This window comes from Lactuca saligna, chromosome 9 (assembly GCF_052625555.1).
Source record: "Lactuca saligna cultivar CGN05327 chromosome 9, ASM5262555v1, whole genome shotgun sequence".
NCBI lineage: Eukaryota > Viridiplantae > Streptophyta > Magnoliopsida > Asterales > Asteraceae > Lactuca > Lactuca saligna.
This window is the reverse complement of record NC_136425.1, coordinates 5,181,497-5,199,530: the sequence shown is the minus strand read 5'-3', so window position 1 is coordinate 5,199,530 and position 18,034 is coordinate 5,181,497. Positions and strand designations below refer to the sequence as shown.

The 18,034-nt window shown below is 40.6% G+C and overlaps 1 protein-coding gene and 2 long non-coding RNA genes across 3 annotated transcripts; 2 read left to right on the top strand and 1 right to left on the bottom strand.

Annotated features, from left to right (window-relative positions):
- Positions 1 to 6,357: 6,357 nt before the first annotated feature.
- Positions 6,358 to 6,961, bottom strand: LOC145015909 (outer envelope membrane protein 7-like). Its single transcript, XM_078974380.1, has one exon. It carries the CDS (start codon positions 6,790 to 6,792, stop codon positions 6,544 to 6,546), a length of 249 nt encoding a protein of 82 aa, XP_078830506.1. The 5' UTR covers positions 6,793 to 6,961; the 3' UTR covers positions 6,358 to 6,543.
- A 2,703-nt stretch (positions 6,962 to 9,664) lies between these two features.
- On the top strand, positions 9,665 to 11,071 carry LOC145018134 (uncharacterized). Its single transcript, XR_013666836.1, has 2 exons — positions 9,665 to 9,958; positions 10,909 to 11,071. It is a non-coding gene; the product is annotated as an uncharacterized LOC145018134 (long non-coding RNA).
- Positions 11,072 to 16,312: 5,241 nt separating this feature from the next.
- On the top strand, positions 16,313 to 17,718 carry LOC145018381 (uncharacterized). Its single transcript, XR_013666980.1, has 2 exons — positions 16,313 to 16,606; positions 17,556 to 17,718. It is a non-coding gene; the product is annotated as an uncharacterized LOC145018381 (long non-coding RNA).
- Positions 17,719 to 18,034: the final 316 nt, after the last annotated feature.

Sequence of the window (18,034 nt, the reverse complement as noted above, 5' to 3'; positions counted from 1 at the left end):
GGTTGTACGAGATTTCTAGCTTATATCTTGGATACGAGGGTAGAGACCACGCCAGGTGTGGGCAGTGTACCAGTTGTGTAGGAATTTCAGGATATTTTCCCCTGAGAGTTACCGGGAGTGCCTCCGGAGAGGCAGGTGGAGTTTCGCAACAACTTGGTGCCTGGTTTCGTTTCGATAGCAAAGGCACCATATTGGTTGGCACCAACTAAGATGCAAGAGTTATCTACGCAGCTTCAGGAGCTGCTAGACCGAGGGTTCATACGACCAAGCAGTTCCATGTGGGGAGCATCAATCCTTTTTGTGAAAAAGAAAGATCGATCACACAGGATGTGCATCGATTATAAAGATTTAAACAAACTGACGGTGAAGAACCGTTATCCGTTGCCACGGATCAATGATTTGTTTGATCATTTGTAGGGTGCGTCTTGGTTTTCCAATATTGATCTTCGATCTGGATCCCATTAGATGAGGATTTGGGATGAGGATATACCGAAGACAGCTTTCAGGACTCGGTATGTGATTATGAGTTTGTGGTGATGCCGTTTGGGCTCACCAATGCCCCAACAACATTCATAGATCTCATGAACAGGGTGTGTCGACCGATGTTGGATCAGTCGACGATCATTTCTATTGATGATATACTGGTCTATTCTAAGACCATGGAGCAGCATTTGAGGGACGTACTTGAGACCCTGAGGGCGGAGAAGCTTTATGCAAAGTTCTCCAAGTGTGATTTTTGGTTGTAGGAGGTATACTTTTTGGGGCATATCATCAATCAGGAGGGCATTTCGGTCGATCCAGCCAAGGTCGAGGCTGTGATACGGTGGGAAGTACCAAAAAACGCATCAGAAATTCGTAGCTTCTTGGGTTTAGCGGGCTATTATCAGAGATTTATCCAGGATTTCTCCAAAATTGTTGTGCCATTGACCCGCTTAACCAAGAAGAATGTGACCATTCGGTGGGGGACATATCAGCAGATGACTTTTGAGACCCTAAGGCGGAGGTTATGTGAGGTTCCGATCCTAGTGCTACCCGATGGGTTAGATGATTTGGTGGTGTATTGTGACGCATCGATTTCAGGGTTGGATGCGATACTTATGTAGATGGGTCACGTGATAGCTTACGCCTCGAGGCAGTTAAAGCCTCACGAGGCAAATTACCCCACTCACGACCTGGAACTGAGGGGCAGTGGTGTTTGCTCTCAAGATTTGGAGGCACTATTTGTATGGTGTGAGGTGCACCATTTATACCGATCACAAGAGTTTGAAGTATTTGATGGATCATCAGAACCTAAATGGAAGGCCAACATGGTGGTCGATGCTTTGAGCCGCAAGACGGCAGGGTCCCCGATTAGGAACATTTGTATGAGGATGTCAGTGATCCTCCTTTGTTGGATATGATCAAATATGCCTAGGTTGTGGGAGTGAAGAAAGAGAAGTGGAAGATAGAGAAAATCCGGGGACAGTATCCTTTGTTTGTTAAGGATAGTCATGGCCTCTTGACACAGTGTGGTTGGGGTGGTGACTGGGGGAGTGAGACAGAGGATATTAGAGGAGGCATATAAGTCTAAGTTCTCTATACATCCAAGGGCTATGAAAATGTATAGGGACTTGAGACCGAGTTATTGGTGGCCCTGCATGAAGCAGGAGATCGCCTCGTTCATGGAGCGGTGCTTGACCTGTAGGAAGGTCAAGGCCGAGCATCAGCGGCCTCGTGACAGGGTACAACCACTACCCATTCCCATGTGGAAGTGGGAAGAGATCCTTATGGACTTCGTCACAAAGTTACCGAGGACGGCTAGGGGCGTGGGCGCCATATGGGTGATCGTAGACAGACTGACGAAGAGTGCCCACTTCATTCCGATTTCTGAGAGTATATTCGTGGAGAAGTTGATAGATATTTATGTACGAGAGGTGGTGGCTAGGCACGGGGTGCCAATGTCGGTAGTCTCTGACAGGGATGTCCGGTTTACATCCAGGTTCTGGAAGAAGTTCCAGAAGAAACGGGTAACTCAGCTACATTTTAGTACGCCGTATCACCCCCAGACTGATGGCTAGAGTGAGAGGACGATCCGAATGCTGGAGGACATGCTTCGAGCATGAGTGTTGGATTTTGGAGGTAGTTGGGACATGTACCTCCCACTGGCAGAGTTTTCGTACAATGATAGTTACCATACCAGTATTGACCGAGCTCCATTCGAGATTTTATATGGTCGGAGGTGCCGGACCCCGATTTGTTGGGAAGAGGTTATGCATCGGGTCATGGGGAGCACTGAAGTAGTGCTCAAGACCACCAGGCTGATTCAGCAGGTGCACGACTGGACGCGGGTGGGCAAGGTGGCATATCGCTTGGATGAGTGGATCTGCCAGAGGATCTTAGCCAGATTCACAACACCTTCCACGTGTCTCAACTTTGGAAGTGTGTCACTGACGAGTCCGCAGTCATTTCATTGGATGACATTCAGTTGGATGAGGGTCTGATCTACATCGAGAGGTCGGTCGCCATCTTAGATAGGAAGACGAAGGGTCTTCGGAACAAGGAGGTGAAGCTGGTAGAGTTGCAATGGCAGCACTGTAGTGGCTCTGAGTGGACTTGAGTGCCGGAGGAGGAGATGCGGGAGCATCATCCCAATCTATTCGCAACTACGGACTTTGAGGATGAAGTCTAGTTCAAGTGGGGGAGAGTTGTAACACTCCAAATCAGGTACTACCTTGTAACCCTTGAAGTATTTCAATATGTCATAAGAAGCCCTTAAGTATGTTGGCATACTTATGAGTACGCTTAGTGTACTTGGCAAAAAGGATCGCGAAGGGGCAGTAAGTACGTTGGGCGTACCAGAAGTATGATGGCCATACATGTCGGATGTCCAAACCCTAATTTTCGGACTTGTGACCTATATAAACACCCTTAACTCATTTGATCCTCACCTTAAACAACCTCCTTCACCTTCAAACGTCTCTGAAAATCCTAATACCATTTGTGAGTGCATTTCGAGCTTTAAGAGTGCATTTATGGTCCTTATAGTGTTCATTCAAGAAAGGTAAATTATCAGGGAACCTTGGAGTGTCATTTGGCTTAAAGAATCTGCATATAGTCGACCTTGAGAAGCTTCTGGAGGTATAAAGCTTGGACCTTTCCACCTTAATCACTAGATCTAGCTAGGGTTTTCTAGTTTGGTCCCCCTTGTTGACTTTGGACCTTCTCTTGTGAGTTTAGCAACTCCAGAGGATGGAAATGTTAGATCTGAGGTCCCTTGGTCTGTTTGCAACATAAAAATGGAGTCTTAGTGGTTGTTTTGACCTCATGCATGGGTTATGAACCTTAGAAAGGTCTTAATGGGGGTGTTAGGAACATATGAGACATGAAAAGGCATAAAGTTGCCAACTTTATGCCCTAGGTCGTTTAATAAGCTTAGATCTGACTTTTGGACGTAAGGGAATCGAGTATTAAGCACTTAATGGAGAAAGTGCTTAATTTGTTAGTACGTTGGGCGTAACCTAGCGTACGCAGCTCGTAAGTCCTAGAGACTCAGTACGTTGTGCGTACCAACGTGGTACGCTAAGCGTACGCACCACAACTAGGCTTGGATCTGTTTGGGCCTTTAAGCTGTTGGGCCTCATTTGGTTATCGGACCTTGTTGCATTTGGGGAATAATTGACCATTTTATATGTTTTGTGCCATTGATGTTATGGTAGGGCCTTATTGGTCCAAGAGGCCCATTAATGATTTTTGGACATGGACTTTGGGCCTATTATCAAAGAAAGGATATTTGGGCCTTCATGGAAGGACTTGGGGTTTGGGTTTCCCTTTGATTATGTGATGTCCTAACATGGGTTAATACTATTATTTAGCACGGGAAGTTACAGACAGTTAGGAGAGCGGTTTCAGATTCTTCAAACGGAGGTGACTTGTCACCATATCCATGGGTCTAAGTCACCAAGGCCGGACCATTATGTGATTATGGTATATGTGTTAGTCAATTTTGTGATTTGGTATGCTATGTGATTGTGTGTTATTGCATGAAAGACCGCGGGGGAGCCCGTGGCAATTGGATGTAAGACCATGTAGGATAGCCCATGGCATTCCCGGGTAAACACCATGTGGGGTAGCCCATGGCACATTGGATGTAAGACCATGTAGGGTAGCCCGTGGCATTCCTACGTAATGACCATGTGGGGTAGCCCATGGCACGAAGGTGTAAGACCCTTGGGGGAGCCCATGACATCCTCACAGGTTTTATCTATGCATGACTTATGTGTTACAGGTAGCTTTATAACTAACTGGATATGTGATATGTGTATTGTGTGTGTGGTATGCTCTGGGAAACTCACTAAGCATTTTGCTTACAGGTTGTGGATTTGTTTCAGGTACTTCAGATCCCAAGGGCAAAGTCAAGGCGTGATGACGTGGCATGAACTCTTTCCCACGCGTTTATATGGACACTCTGATGTTTAGGATAAAAGTTGTATCTGACATGTGTTTTAAAAACAATTATGATTGGATTTCTTAAATTATGTAAATGTATTTGACTATTCAAAAATGAGATTTTTCTTTGAAAAAATGGATTGTTACAGTAATAAAACACATAAAACATCTGCGACAATCAAGATAAATAAAGAGATAAGGAGAGAATACAAACCATTCACAACATCGAGAGCCGCACATGCCTCCTCAACAGTCAGCTGAAAAGCTCTGATCCTCACTGTGGGCGCCTCAGCTCGGCCCTGACGGCCATCTGTAATCCTCAATGTGGTAGGAGCAGGTGTCGCCACCTGTCCTGCTGCAGCTAAACTCGGGCACTAGGACCGCTCGTGTCCCCTCTAATTGCACTGAAAGCAAATCAGATATGATCTTGTCATAGTGGTAGCAACTGTATAATCCCTGTTCATATGACCAGTCCGGCTGCACTTGAAGCAGCCCGAACTCCCTACCTTGCACGCCCCCTCGTGCATCTTGTCGCATCTGCCACACCGGCTACGGCCCTGCTGGCTCCTCGATCTGTGATCTGACACCTTGGGGTTCTTGCTCGCACTCACTATCTGCACCCCCTCGGGTTTCTTCTTCCTTTCCATCTCCAAATCTAGCTCCGTCTCCCGAAACAAGAAGGACCCTCTCCCTGTGGAACAAGAAGGGCCCTCTCCCTAAACTTGATAGTGATCTTAGTCACAGTCTCAGTGGTCTGTTGTAAATTATGTAACTCTCTCTCTCTCTCTCTCTCTCTCTCTCTATCTATCTATCTAGTTGTTGCACCTCAATCACAGGTGCGAACTCAACCTTCGTTAATAATTTTAAATACTACTACTGTTTCACAATTGAACTCACTCTTGAGCTTTAGGATACGTCGACTTGGATTGCTCAGATGGTTATTAGTGGTGTTTCACAATTAACCTCACACTTGAGTTTTAGGATAGATTGACGAGACTATTCAGACGGTATAGTTTATCTTTATTTATTTTTTTTTATTTTATTTATTTTTTATTTTTTAACTAAAAAAAGCTCTTAATTTACATAAAATGATTAGCATTGAAGTTTAAAGAATTGTCAAAACTAAAGTTAATTGCAAAAGCTTTAAGTTACTAGTTTAAAGATATAATTTATGACCTAGATAAATAATAAGGATATAACTGATGACCTAGATAAATAATAAGGATATTGTCTAAATCATTTAACAATGGATTTTTATTTAATTAAAATTTACTATTACAAATTATTATTATTTTTCTTTATTTATCAGTTTGATTCAGTTTATTTTATTTTATTTATTTATTTATAACAAAGAAATATTTGAATGCCCAATTTCATCGAGTCAACTAAAGATAACATAAAATGTGATCATCTATTCCATTACCATTACCATCTTTAATTATCCAATTGCATCCTACTAAACAAAATCAAATCCAAAGATAAATATCCAAATTGTTGATTCTTAAACCATTTAATAATCATTTTCAATATGCAAACCAAACAATTCTTATGGGTGTCATTGGATTTGTGTTTTATGATTATGTGTTTTCTTTTTTTTTTTTTTTTAAGTTTTCATTAACTAAGAAACAAACATATAAAAAGAGTTGTTCCATTGTAGGGCATGGATAATAAGTGATGATACATGTTCATTGTTTTAAAGGATCATTATCTTCTTCATTAATGAATTAGATAGATCTCCGGATGGACCTATGCCGGCCACAACACATGCTTTACATAATGATTAACAGCTTGGTTGTTGCCGGATGCTTGCATTAACTCCATAGACAGATTGGTAAGCATGTAAACCATATCATATGAATTTGCTGAATCGATTCTGTTTACGCTCGTTTGATATCACCCATATTTTTATCAATTCGTAAACGTCGAACAGGGTTTGAAAACCTTAATGCGAAATTTCAATACTATAAGTTTGATTCAACAAATTAAGAGAACACAGATTCAAATCTATACCAATCCAGTAATTTGAAGCAATAAAAAACAATATCAGATCTAACTCCAAGGAATATGTAGAGGGGAATAAGCAACTTATTGGTAGTTTTGGATGGCAGGATTAATCAATCAGAGGGGGGCCGCTGAGGAGGAGGAGGAGGAGGAGGCAGCTGCAGGGTCGATTTCATCCGACGACGTCTTAGCGCCGGCGTCCAGATCGAGGTCGTCAGGATCACGAGTAGGGTCGGACTTGTCCATGGAGGCTCGAGCCTTGTCGAGCCAAGGTTTAAAAGCCAACTCAATCGCCGCCCAACCAAAAGCTAGGGCTCCTAACACCACCACAACAGATTTCAAAGGTTTTGATTCTCCCTTTGCCATGTCGAATCGAATCTCCGATAATTCTTCTCTAAAACTAAAATCTCGATTGAAATAGAAACGATTTAGGGACCATATAACATCCAATTTTGGTTTCTTCTGCTAACTGACCAATAAAATTCAAGGCTTCCTTGGTAGATAAGATAACCTCTGCCTCAAATAAATTGGCCGTATTATAAACATTTATCTTCTACTAGTATAAAGAGAGCTTAGGGTTAGACTGGATTTATACGGTGCCAAAGCCTGAAAAGTTAAAAGTATATGATTTATTACATAAAATGTAAACTTTGTTTTTTTAGTTTTTGTGTCTATGAACTTGAAATGCGTTTTGTAGATTATCTTGTGTTGAATTTTGAATTTGTCAAACCATTCCTAGTATACTGTCAAATTAATAAAATTATCGATATATGATTCATTTGATATTTAGAAAGTATGATTATCAGTTAGTTATTTTTAGGGATGTCAAAAAATTTCGTGGGACTCCGATCCTCGTGGGGGCTCCGTCCCATATGGGTGCATTTGTTGAAAAAAATCGGGTACGGGGGCGGGAGCGGAAGCAATGTTAACCCCCGTTTTAATTTTGGGGGCGGCAGTGGGGGTTGGTAGTTCCGTCCCGAAACCCCCGTAAGGGGCCCCGTTAATAAATTGACATATATTAATTATATAAATATAATAAACAATAAAATGATTTTTACGTACAAAAATACAATAAAAAAAACATGTTTTTAAGTTGTTAATAACAGGTTAAATTATGTTATAAATATCTATTTGTTATCCAAAAAATTAGCTTTTTTAGCCCAAACAAGAACTTCTTTTAGCCCAAAAAAGGTAGTCCAAAATCAATCGGGGCGGAGGAATGAGGGCGGAGGCGGGGGTCAGAAGGGAATTCGGGGGCGGGGGCGGGAATGGAAAGGATGAAGATTTCGGAGGCGGAGGCGGGGGCAGGGAACAGAAAAATTTAGGGGGCGGGGGCAGAGAATGCAATCCCCATTCCGTTTGCCGCTTTGACATCCCTAATCATTTTCCTCCCATGTTTCTAACACAATGTATGAACTTGAATTGTGTTGCATGCTACTAAATTTAAGGGTTAAAACCACTTTTTTAAAACCTCTCTGACTTAATAACTCAAATACTCAATTTGATATGACTTGAGGTATGCTTATATATTACATAATTATTGATTAATTATTGTTATATATAAAACCTTATTTTATATTTAATTCTTATAAACCACTGACCATATCTGCCACCTGTCGCCTACCACCGCCGTCATCCAATGCCTTCCGTCGTCGAAATGTCAAGTAGACAAGGTTTTTCACTTCAGATCCACCTTTGAACTCAACTAATCTCAGACTCCATTGTCTAACGTCACCACCAACAACAACAACAGACAACTATGTTGTCACTCTTCTCCGATTTATTTTGTTCCATATCTTAAATGTCAAAATCTACCATAACTGCGACCACCAGATCGATGTTGTTCATCATCAACCAACAGATTTTTCGTCCTGTCGTCAATATGTGCAAACTCAAGTTCATATCTATGATTTCTGCCACCACCAATGTCCAGATCTGCATGCTCCAGTCTAGATCTATGATTTCTGTCACCTACTATCGCCGTCAATTTAGGGATGTCAAAACCCCCCGTGAGACCCCAATACCGTACATGACTATATATTTAAAATATTTGGGAACGGTGGCGGGATAGGGGTCGGGAGTCGGTATTTTCGTCTCGTACTCCTACATGAGATACGTTTGCACATTTATGTAAAAAATATATATTTAATATAAAATACATATGTAAGGCCTGAGATTTATAAGGTACAAATGTTGTATTAATTCAAGGATGGTAGCTTTATATGGTTTGGACTTAGGTGTAACAACAGCAAAAATTAGGTCAAAATTTAAAATTTTATAAAACCATAATTAAGTATACTAAGTGGTAGATATTGTAACAAGGTTTTCATACATATAAAGAACACTAAAATCCGAGTTATAACGAAGAAGTTATGACCATTCTAAGTTTCCCGACAAAAACCGGCAATACGAAGTTACGTAAAAACGCAAAGTTTCAACAAAACACTTTTTGACCTTAGGTGTCTAAATGAAAGTCATAGATATCGTCAAACCGTAACCATACATGAAAAGAACGCTCAAGTCGGACATCATTTGAAGTCAATTGGGTTAATATTCGCAAATGGGAGTCATAAATGATGAAATTGTAGAAATTCTAAAGAGATAAATGCGAAGGTGATAAATGCGAAGGTGATAAATGCGAAAGTGATAAATGCGAAGGGATGCGAAGGGTGTAAGAATGAAGATGCGAAGTATTTCACAGTAGAATGCGAATTGGGGAAGAAAACAGAAGATTTCAAATATTGTCCCTGAAGTTTCGCATTTTTGGAAATCAATACTCAACTTCGCAAATGGGAGTCATAAATGATGAAATTGTAGAAATTCTAAAGAGATAAATGCGAAGTGATAAATGCGAAGGTGATAAATGCGAAAGTGATAAATGCGAAGGGATGCGAAGGGTGTAAGAATGAAGATGCGAAGTATTTCACAGTAGAATGCGAATTGGGGAAGAAAACATAAGATTTCAAATATTGTCCCTGAAGTTTCGCATTTTTGGAAATCAATACTCAACTTCGCAAATGGGAGTCATAAATGATGAAATTGTAGAAATTCTAAAGAGATAAATGCGAAGGTGATAAATGCGAAGGTGATAAATGCGAAGGGATGCGAAGGGTGTAAGAATGAAAATGCGAAGTGCACGAACCCAGGGACACGTCCCATCCGACCCGCGTGCCAGCGACACGTCCCATCCGACCCGCGTGCCAGCGACACGTCCCATCCGACCCGCGTGCCAGCGACACGTCCCATCCGACCCGCGAACCCAGGAACCCGTCCCATCAGACTCGCGTACCAAGGCTGACCAGCCTCCCTATAAAAGGGCATGCGAAGGCTTCCGAAAAGGGGGCTCATTCTCTCTCATTTTTCTTGCGTATTTCCTCATTTTCCGTGCTCGTACTACCACGAAGCCCTGGTCACTTCGTGCAAGATCTGAAGGTCGATTTTCTCCCGAGAAATCCCGAGATTTCCGAGGAAAAATCCATTTCCCGAGACGAAACTCTACCGTTTTTCCATCTCGCTATCTTCAAGTTGTCAAGTGAGTTCATACCCCTTTTTAACACACTTTAAATACATCTTTAAATACTTTTACAACTCTTTTAGGGGGGGGGAATACAAGTAAACATACGGTTATTATCGTGCATTAGACTTATACGAGGAGTATAATGATCTTCGTTGTTAAAACATTTTATACATTCTAAAAACTTATGATTTCGGTTTATCAAATCATTGTGTGAAAGGCTAAACTTTGCATACAAAACTATCATGTTAATATATACTAAATTGAGAATCCATGAGACGCGCACATCTTCCAACTTTACTTTTCTTTATTAGAAAGTACTGCAGTAAGGCCTGTTTATAACCAGAATCTCCCGCGACGAGAACGTGTCAAATGTGTATAGATCTATACGGGAAGTCATGATCCCGCACCCTGACTGTTAGCTACAGTCCGTCTTTTGGGGTGACAGTTGTCATAGCAATGCGACGCCTGAAGAACGTCGTTACAGGCATATTATGTTTAGTATGGTTATAAAAACTCATCGGATATACAATTATTATGATATTAAGTTATGATGAACGAGTGGTTATTAAAACTATTCTTCATCCAACCGGTTCGATCTTCACGTAGTTTTATTATATATAAAACTATGACACATTTACGAGAAACGTGGTTTCTTACAATTTTCGGTCTTAGAGACTGGTATTATGTGCGAGGAAAAATAAAAGTGTTTCCTGCATACAAACAAAATAGGAAAAGAAGGGATTTTTCCGGTGCAATCATTTACAACTTATAAACATATATGGGATTTTCTGGAACTAATGCATTCATTTTCAACACCACAAATCACAACTCTTTACATGTTGAAGCACTACGTTTACTGGAAAACATACACCTATTTTGGAATGGCATCCAATTTTTCTAAACAACTTATGGACTCACCAACTTAATTGTTGACACTTTTTCTTTGAAATAACTTGTATTCTCAGGAAATCGCTAAGCAGGTTGGGATTCAACTTTTGGGATTAACGCGCTGGCATTAATTACTTCATTCTAATTGAAGTTTATGTACCTTTATTTTTAACATGTAATGAATACAACTATGTAAACATTTAGCAACTTATTATATATGGTGGTGTGTACTTTCCTTTCTATGAACTGTTATGATATTGAACATGACGTCCTCCGCCCCCGAACGTTTCCGCCGTTCTGGTTTGGGGGTGTGACAGATTGGTATCAGAGCATTGTTTATAGTGAATTAAGTATATCAACCCATAAAAGATATACTAACTATAAATACATAAGGGATTAAAAATACTCTGACCAAGAGTCTATACTTTAAATAGTAAAATATTTAAGTAGGTATACGTGCTGCATTCATACTAAAATCAGTGTCACTAGGACAATACAAAAGAATTACGATTGTTGGACAACACAAGTGGGCTTAGAGACATATGGTCAAAACTGGGAAGATATAGCCTGATCGCCTATATTATCCGAGAGTTGACTAGCATGTGCCTAAGTTTAAGTGTGTGGTTGCAACAATGCTAAAACCTTACCAACCCTACCACAAAGAGAACAATAGAACCTAACAATAAATTTAAAAATACTATAGGTGTATTTTGGTGTTACTATGATTACTTTATACTTGAGAATTAAAACGGGATCTTCATTACTAAATTGATAGTTGCTAAGTGGATACACTAAGGCTGCATGTAATTAGGATGTTATAGACTTAGAATCTATGATAATTTTGCCTTACCCCTATTCTGTGTGAATTTGGAATTAAGGTTACTTATTCGAAGGTCTATCATATTTAGATTACACATAGCTGGTATGCACTTCACAAATAGCGATGTAACTGATGAAGGTTTTCTACATAATTATCTAGATAGTTTGTCTAATAATTTTCCACTTACCCTAAATTCTCGCATAGAAATCACAGTTGGACTCCATCCCCTTGACAACCAGTATCTTTCGAATGAAGTTATAGCTGGTTGGTTTGGAGAAGAACCATAGAACGATCATCCTATGGGATGACCACCGTGATGAAGGCTTTTCTTACGATGCTAAATCCGAACTAGAGTTTGAGAACCTACCCCGAGCAGCTCCCTTTCCAATTCCTAACCCTCGTCCGACTCTTCATGGCCCGACGCCTGATTCGGTGGAATGCTTGGAACCATAGAGCCAAGGACAAGATCAGCCTATGCTATTTAATGGCGACCGAAGTTTTTACGACTTGAGCAATGAGGACTTAGCAGATATAGTCTTGCCAATCTTGGTCCGCAGAGTGGCCCAAAATGAGATTCAAGGCAGGTCAGCCCAACATCAGATTGCCGAAGTTGTCACCGATGCGAGGATGCATACCCTCCACACCATTCATCTAGAAGATGCCCACGAGAGATCAGAGAGAAACCATGAAATCCTGTTGCAAACACTAGCTGGATCACGAGCCGAAGGCTAAGAGCTCCAAGTACGCCAGATGGTGTGCGAAAGACACCTACTTGACATGGAACGTCAATTGGTTGAACTAAGAGTTCACCAGAGGGATGACCGTCGCCGTAGTGGACGCTTTACTTTATTTCCCTTATAAAAAGAAATCGTGTTCTTCTGTTTATGCCCGATGTGGCATTTTCTATGAAATTATCTTGTTCCGTAAGTACTTTAGCTAGGTCTTTATGCTGTCAGGAACTATCTTCTATGGATATGATGTAAGACCTTTACAAGGTCATTTTCCCGAATCTTTAACATCGTGAATATCAAAAATATTGACAGCCGGCTAACTTTTGGCATCATTCCTCATACAAGTACTTTTATCTTACTTTCATTGGAGTCTATCTGAATCATACTTTAGTCAAGTCATTGGACTAAGGTAATTTATTTCAAGAGACACTTCCAAGTCTCTTTCAGTGGTTGGATCTCGTTATTCACCAACCCACGATACCTCAACTTGTACAACAAACGTCTTGAGAACATTCTACGAACTTACCTCTATTCATTACTAGGACTGCATCATAGGGATGTAGGTCAAACCTTCGCGAACATACTCTCATTCTGTACTAGGACTGCATCATAGAGATGTAGGTCAAACTTTTGAGAACATCGTGGTACTCTTAACATGAACAATCTAAGTACATCAGGGTCAACCAGAATCGCTTACAAATCTTTACCCTTTTATGTTACAGAATCATGTCGCCAAAGAAAAACGAACAACCCATCAACCAAGCACCAACCCTCCAGATCGATGCAACTACCGTTCAAGCTGCAGTCTCGGCTGCTGTGTCAGCTTTTCTGACCCACCTTCATGCTAACAATGCGAATGGTAGCGGGATTAGTAACAACAGTTCCAATCCAAGTAACAATCAAGTACCACAGCGAACGACAAGCTACCATGACACCCCAATTTCCAAGACAAAGAGAAATAAACGAAAGTTTTGGGATAGGATGAAGGACAAATCGCGTAAAGGGACGAACAAGAAACAACCACGAGTAACGACCTCCACAACTACGGTATCTATACCTCCTACTACCGTCCCTTCAGAAACACCAGTTGTCCCTAACCCAGCCCGAAAATATGCTGGAAACCTCCCAAATTGCATCAAATGTAATTATCACCACTTTGGACCTTGTCGGGGGAAGCAGTGCTCAAACTGCAACAAAAAGAGGCACACCAAACGTTACCGCAAGAGTCTATCAAAACCGATCAACAACCCGCCCAACGCCGATGGAAATCCGACTTGCCATCACTGTGGTGAGTATGGGCACTATAAAAGAGATTGCTCGAAAAAGGAAAGAACCTACGTTCCCATAACTCCTACCCGACGTTTCACTTCCACCACCAATATGGGTACTGTCCATATATGTCACCAATGCGGTGAAATTGGACACCTCCAGAAGGATTGCCCGATAACGCAGAACTCTGGCGCAGACGGGAAGATTCTCAGAATCACAGCTGCAGGAGAGCCTGCTCAAGAACCACGTTAATATAATTAAGGTGTTTCGTTGTAACAGACGTATAAACTATCTAGGACTAGTGCAACTAGAGTCTTACCTTTTGCGAGATCCTGTCAGTAAATGAATTCTCGTGCTGCGTATACTTGTCTTTTGTAGTATATCTTATTCGCAGCAATAGTCTAGTGGTAAACCTAAAGTACTGTAACTCTGTTCGTGGTTGCACGGTTGTGTTTTGTCTGTAAACGTCTTATGTTTAATTCTAATGTCTATAAAGTTTTTGTATGATTCCGACATTATCATACAATCAGATTCCATTTGATCGACGCGAAAACAACTTCACACGTACGTCCCTATCTTCTAGATCACTTTTCCAGGAGTACCTCTTAGTTATTGTTTCTCATCCTTTCCGAAGAAAAATTCAACAAACCGCCCCGAAGTACCACTCGTACAACACGTCAAGTTCAATCCAAAGACCCATACGGTTGATCTATTGTTGAAGAATGTATACATAAGGGTAGTATATAATCAAGGTTCTACAGGTTTAGAATTGATGATTCCACTCTAACTTCTTTTCCTCGTTGGGATGTGAGCTTAAAGAAGAATCATTTATTCGACTACCTTTTCAATCTTAATTATATACGACTCGTATACGCAAAACTGAAATTGATGAACCAGGTATGAGTTCTAAGATGAACTTCAAGATGGAGACTACTTAAGAAGACTACGAGTGATCATGCTGCCATGCGAGTAAACTTAGAAGCCCAATGCGTATCCTTTCTGTCGATTGGGACAAGAAAGTCAGATAGAACAAAAGTACCTACCATTTTTCCTTAGGTCATGAGCAATCATACTTTAGTTTAGATCTTCACGTCACCTAATCAACCACAAGGTTTTGACTTCATAATCAGTACGAATTGGTTTTGTTCTTATACAAGAGGAAAGGTCACTACCTATACCTCAAAACAACTTAAGACACAGGGAGCTAACTATACAACACATGATCTTGAGTCAGGAGCAATGATAATCGCTCTGAAGATCTGGAGGCACTACTTGTAGGGTACAAGGTGTATTAATTTCACAGTCCACAAAACACCCAACATATCATTTAGAAATACCACGCTTACAACAAGTCAAATCCAAGCTCAAAAACTAGCAGTGAATCCAACCATGAATTTCAAAACATAGCTGCCCTAATTCATCGAGTGAATATGCTAACAGTTAGAAGAACATAAGTAAATAAAACCAAAACCGCACGATCCCGATCGGTCGAAGTGATAGGTGGAGTAATGAAAGTCCGCTGAAATACACACATTAGGATCTAGATTCATAAAGGAACAAGAGGAACAAATGGACCATAAGCACTCACGCCTGCCTGCAAAAATTGGAGTCCCAGTCAAAATGCGAATTTCGGGACGAAATTCTCTCTAACGAGGGGATAATGTAACAACAGCAAAAATTAGGTCAAAATTTAAAATTTTATAAAACCATAATTAAGTATACTAAGTGGTAGATATTGTAACAAGGTTTTCATACATATAAAGAACACTAAAATCCGAGTTATAACGAAGAAGTTATGACCATTCTAAGTTTCCCGACAAAAACCGGCAATACGAAGTTACGTAAAAACGCAAAGTTTCAACAAAACACTTTTTGACCTTAGGTGTCTAAATGAAAGTCATAGATATCGTCAAACCGTAACCATACATGAAAAGAACGCTCAAGTCGGACATCATTTGAAGTCAATTGGGTTAATATTCGCAAATGGGAGTCATAAATGATGAAATTGTAGAAATTCTAAAGAGATAAATGCGAAGGTGATAAATGCGAAGGTGATAAATGCGAAAGTGATAAATGCGAAGGGATGCGAAGGGTGTAAGAATGAAGATGCGAAGTATTTCACAGTAGAATGCGAATTGGGGAAGAAAACAGAAGATTTCAAATATTGTCCCTGAAGTTTCGCATTTTTGGAAATCAATACTCAACTTCGCAAATGGGAGTCATAAATGATGAAATTGTAGAAATTCTAAAGAGATAAATGCGAAGTGATAAATGCGAAGGTGATAAATGCGAAAGTGATAAATGCGAAGGGATGCGAAGGGTGTAAGAATGAAGATGCGAAGTATTTCACAGTAGAATGCGAATTGGGGAAGAAAACATAAGATTTCAAATATTGTCCCTGAAGTTTCGCATTTTTGGAAATCAATACTCAACTTCGCAAATGGGAGTCATAAATGATGAAATTGTAGAAATTCTAAAGAGATAAATGCGAAGGTGATAAATGCGAAGGTGATAAATGCGAAGGGATGCGAAGGGTGTAAGAATGAAAATGCGAAGTGCACGAACCCAGGGACACGTCCCATCCGACCCGCGTGCCAGCGACACGTCCCATCCGACCCGCGTGCCAGCGACACGTCCCATCCGACCCGCGTGCCAGCGACACGTCCCATCCGACCCGCGAACCCAGGAACCCGTCCCATCAGACTCGCGTACCAAGGCTGACCAGCCTCCCTATAAAAGGGCATGCGAAGGCTTCCGAAAAGGGGGCTCATTCTCTCTCATTTTTCTTGCGTATTTCCTCATTTTCCGTGCTCGTACTACCACGAAGCCCTGGTCACTTCGTGCAAGATCTGAAGGTCGATTTTCTCCCGAGAAATCCCGAGATTTCCGAGGAAAAATCCATTTCCCGAGACGAAACTCTACCGTTTTTCCATCTCGCTATCTTCAAGTTGTCAAGTGAGTTCATACCCCTTTTTAACACACTTTAAATACATCTTTAAATACTTTTACAACTCTTTTAAGGGGGGGAATACAAGTAAACATACGGTTATTATCGTGCATTAGACTTATACGAGGAGTATAATGATCTTCGTTGTTAAAACATTTTATACATTCTAAAAACTTATGATTTCGGTTTATCAAATCATTGTGTGAAAGGCTAAACTTTGCATACAAAACTATCATGTTAATATATACTAAATTGAGAATCCATGAGACGCGCACATCTTCCAACTTTACTTTTCTTTATTAGAAAGTACTGCAGTAAGGCCTGTTTATAACCAGAATCTCCCGCGACGAGAACGTGTCAAATGTGTATAGATCTATACGGGAAGTCATGATCCCGCACCCTGACTGTTAGCTACAGTCCGTCTTTTGGGGTGACAGTTGTCATAGCAATGCGACGCCTGAAGAACGTCGTTACAGGCATATTATGTTTAGTATGGTTATAAAAACTCATCGGATATACAATTATTATGATATTAAGTTATGATGAACGAGTGGTTATTAAAACTATTCTTCATCCAACCGGTTCGATCTTCACGTAGTTTTATTATATATAAAACTATGACACATTTACGAGAAACGTGGTTTCTTACAATTTTCGGTCTTAGAGACTGGTATTATGTGCGAGGAAAAATAAAAGTGTTTCCTGCATACAAACAAAATAGGAAAAGAAGGGATTTTTCCGGTGCAATCATTTACAACTTATAAACATATATGGGATTTTCTGGAACTAATGCATTCATTTTCAACACCACAAATCACAACTCTTTACATGTTGAAGCACTACGTTTACTGGAAAACATACACCTATTTTGGAATGGCATCCAATTTTTCTAAACAACTTATGGACTCACCAACTTAATTGTTGACACTTTTTCTTTGAAATAACTTGTATTCTCAGGAAATCGCTAAGCAGGTTGGGATTCAACTTTTGGGATTAACGCGCTGGCATTAATTACTTCATTCTAATTGAAGTTTATGTACCTTTATTTTTAACATGTAATGAATACAACTATGTAAACATTTAGCAACTTATTATATATGGTGGTGTGTACTTTCCTTTCTATGAACTGTTATGATATTGAACATGACGTCCTCCGCCCCCGAACGTTTCCGCCGTTCTGGTTTGGGGGTGTGACATTAGGCCTTTGGGCTGATAAGGTACGTATGCGGGGCGTACCTTCCCATGTGTGCCCAACGTACTCAAGGATCAAGAACACGGAAGCCACGCGCGTAGGGTATGCGCAACGTACGCATGCAAGGTCCAAAAACCCTAACTTTTAGGGTTTTATCCCTATATAAAGGACATTATGGCCATGGACCAGCCTCCCTAACACCCTTAAACAGCCATCTCAGAAACCCTAGCCCACTTTTGTGTAT

Bases quoted from the DNA above. Each gene is read 5' to 3' on its own strand.
- LOC145015909 (XM_078974380.1), bottom strand. From the start codon at position 6,792: ATGGCAAAGGGAGAATCAAAACCTTTGAAATCTGTTGTGGTGGTGTTA.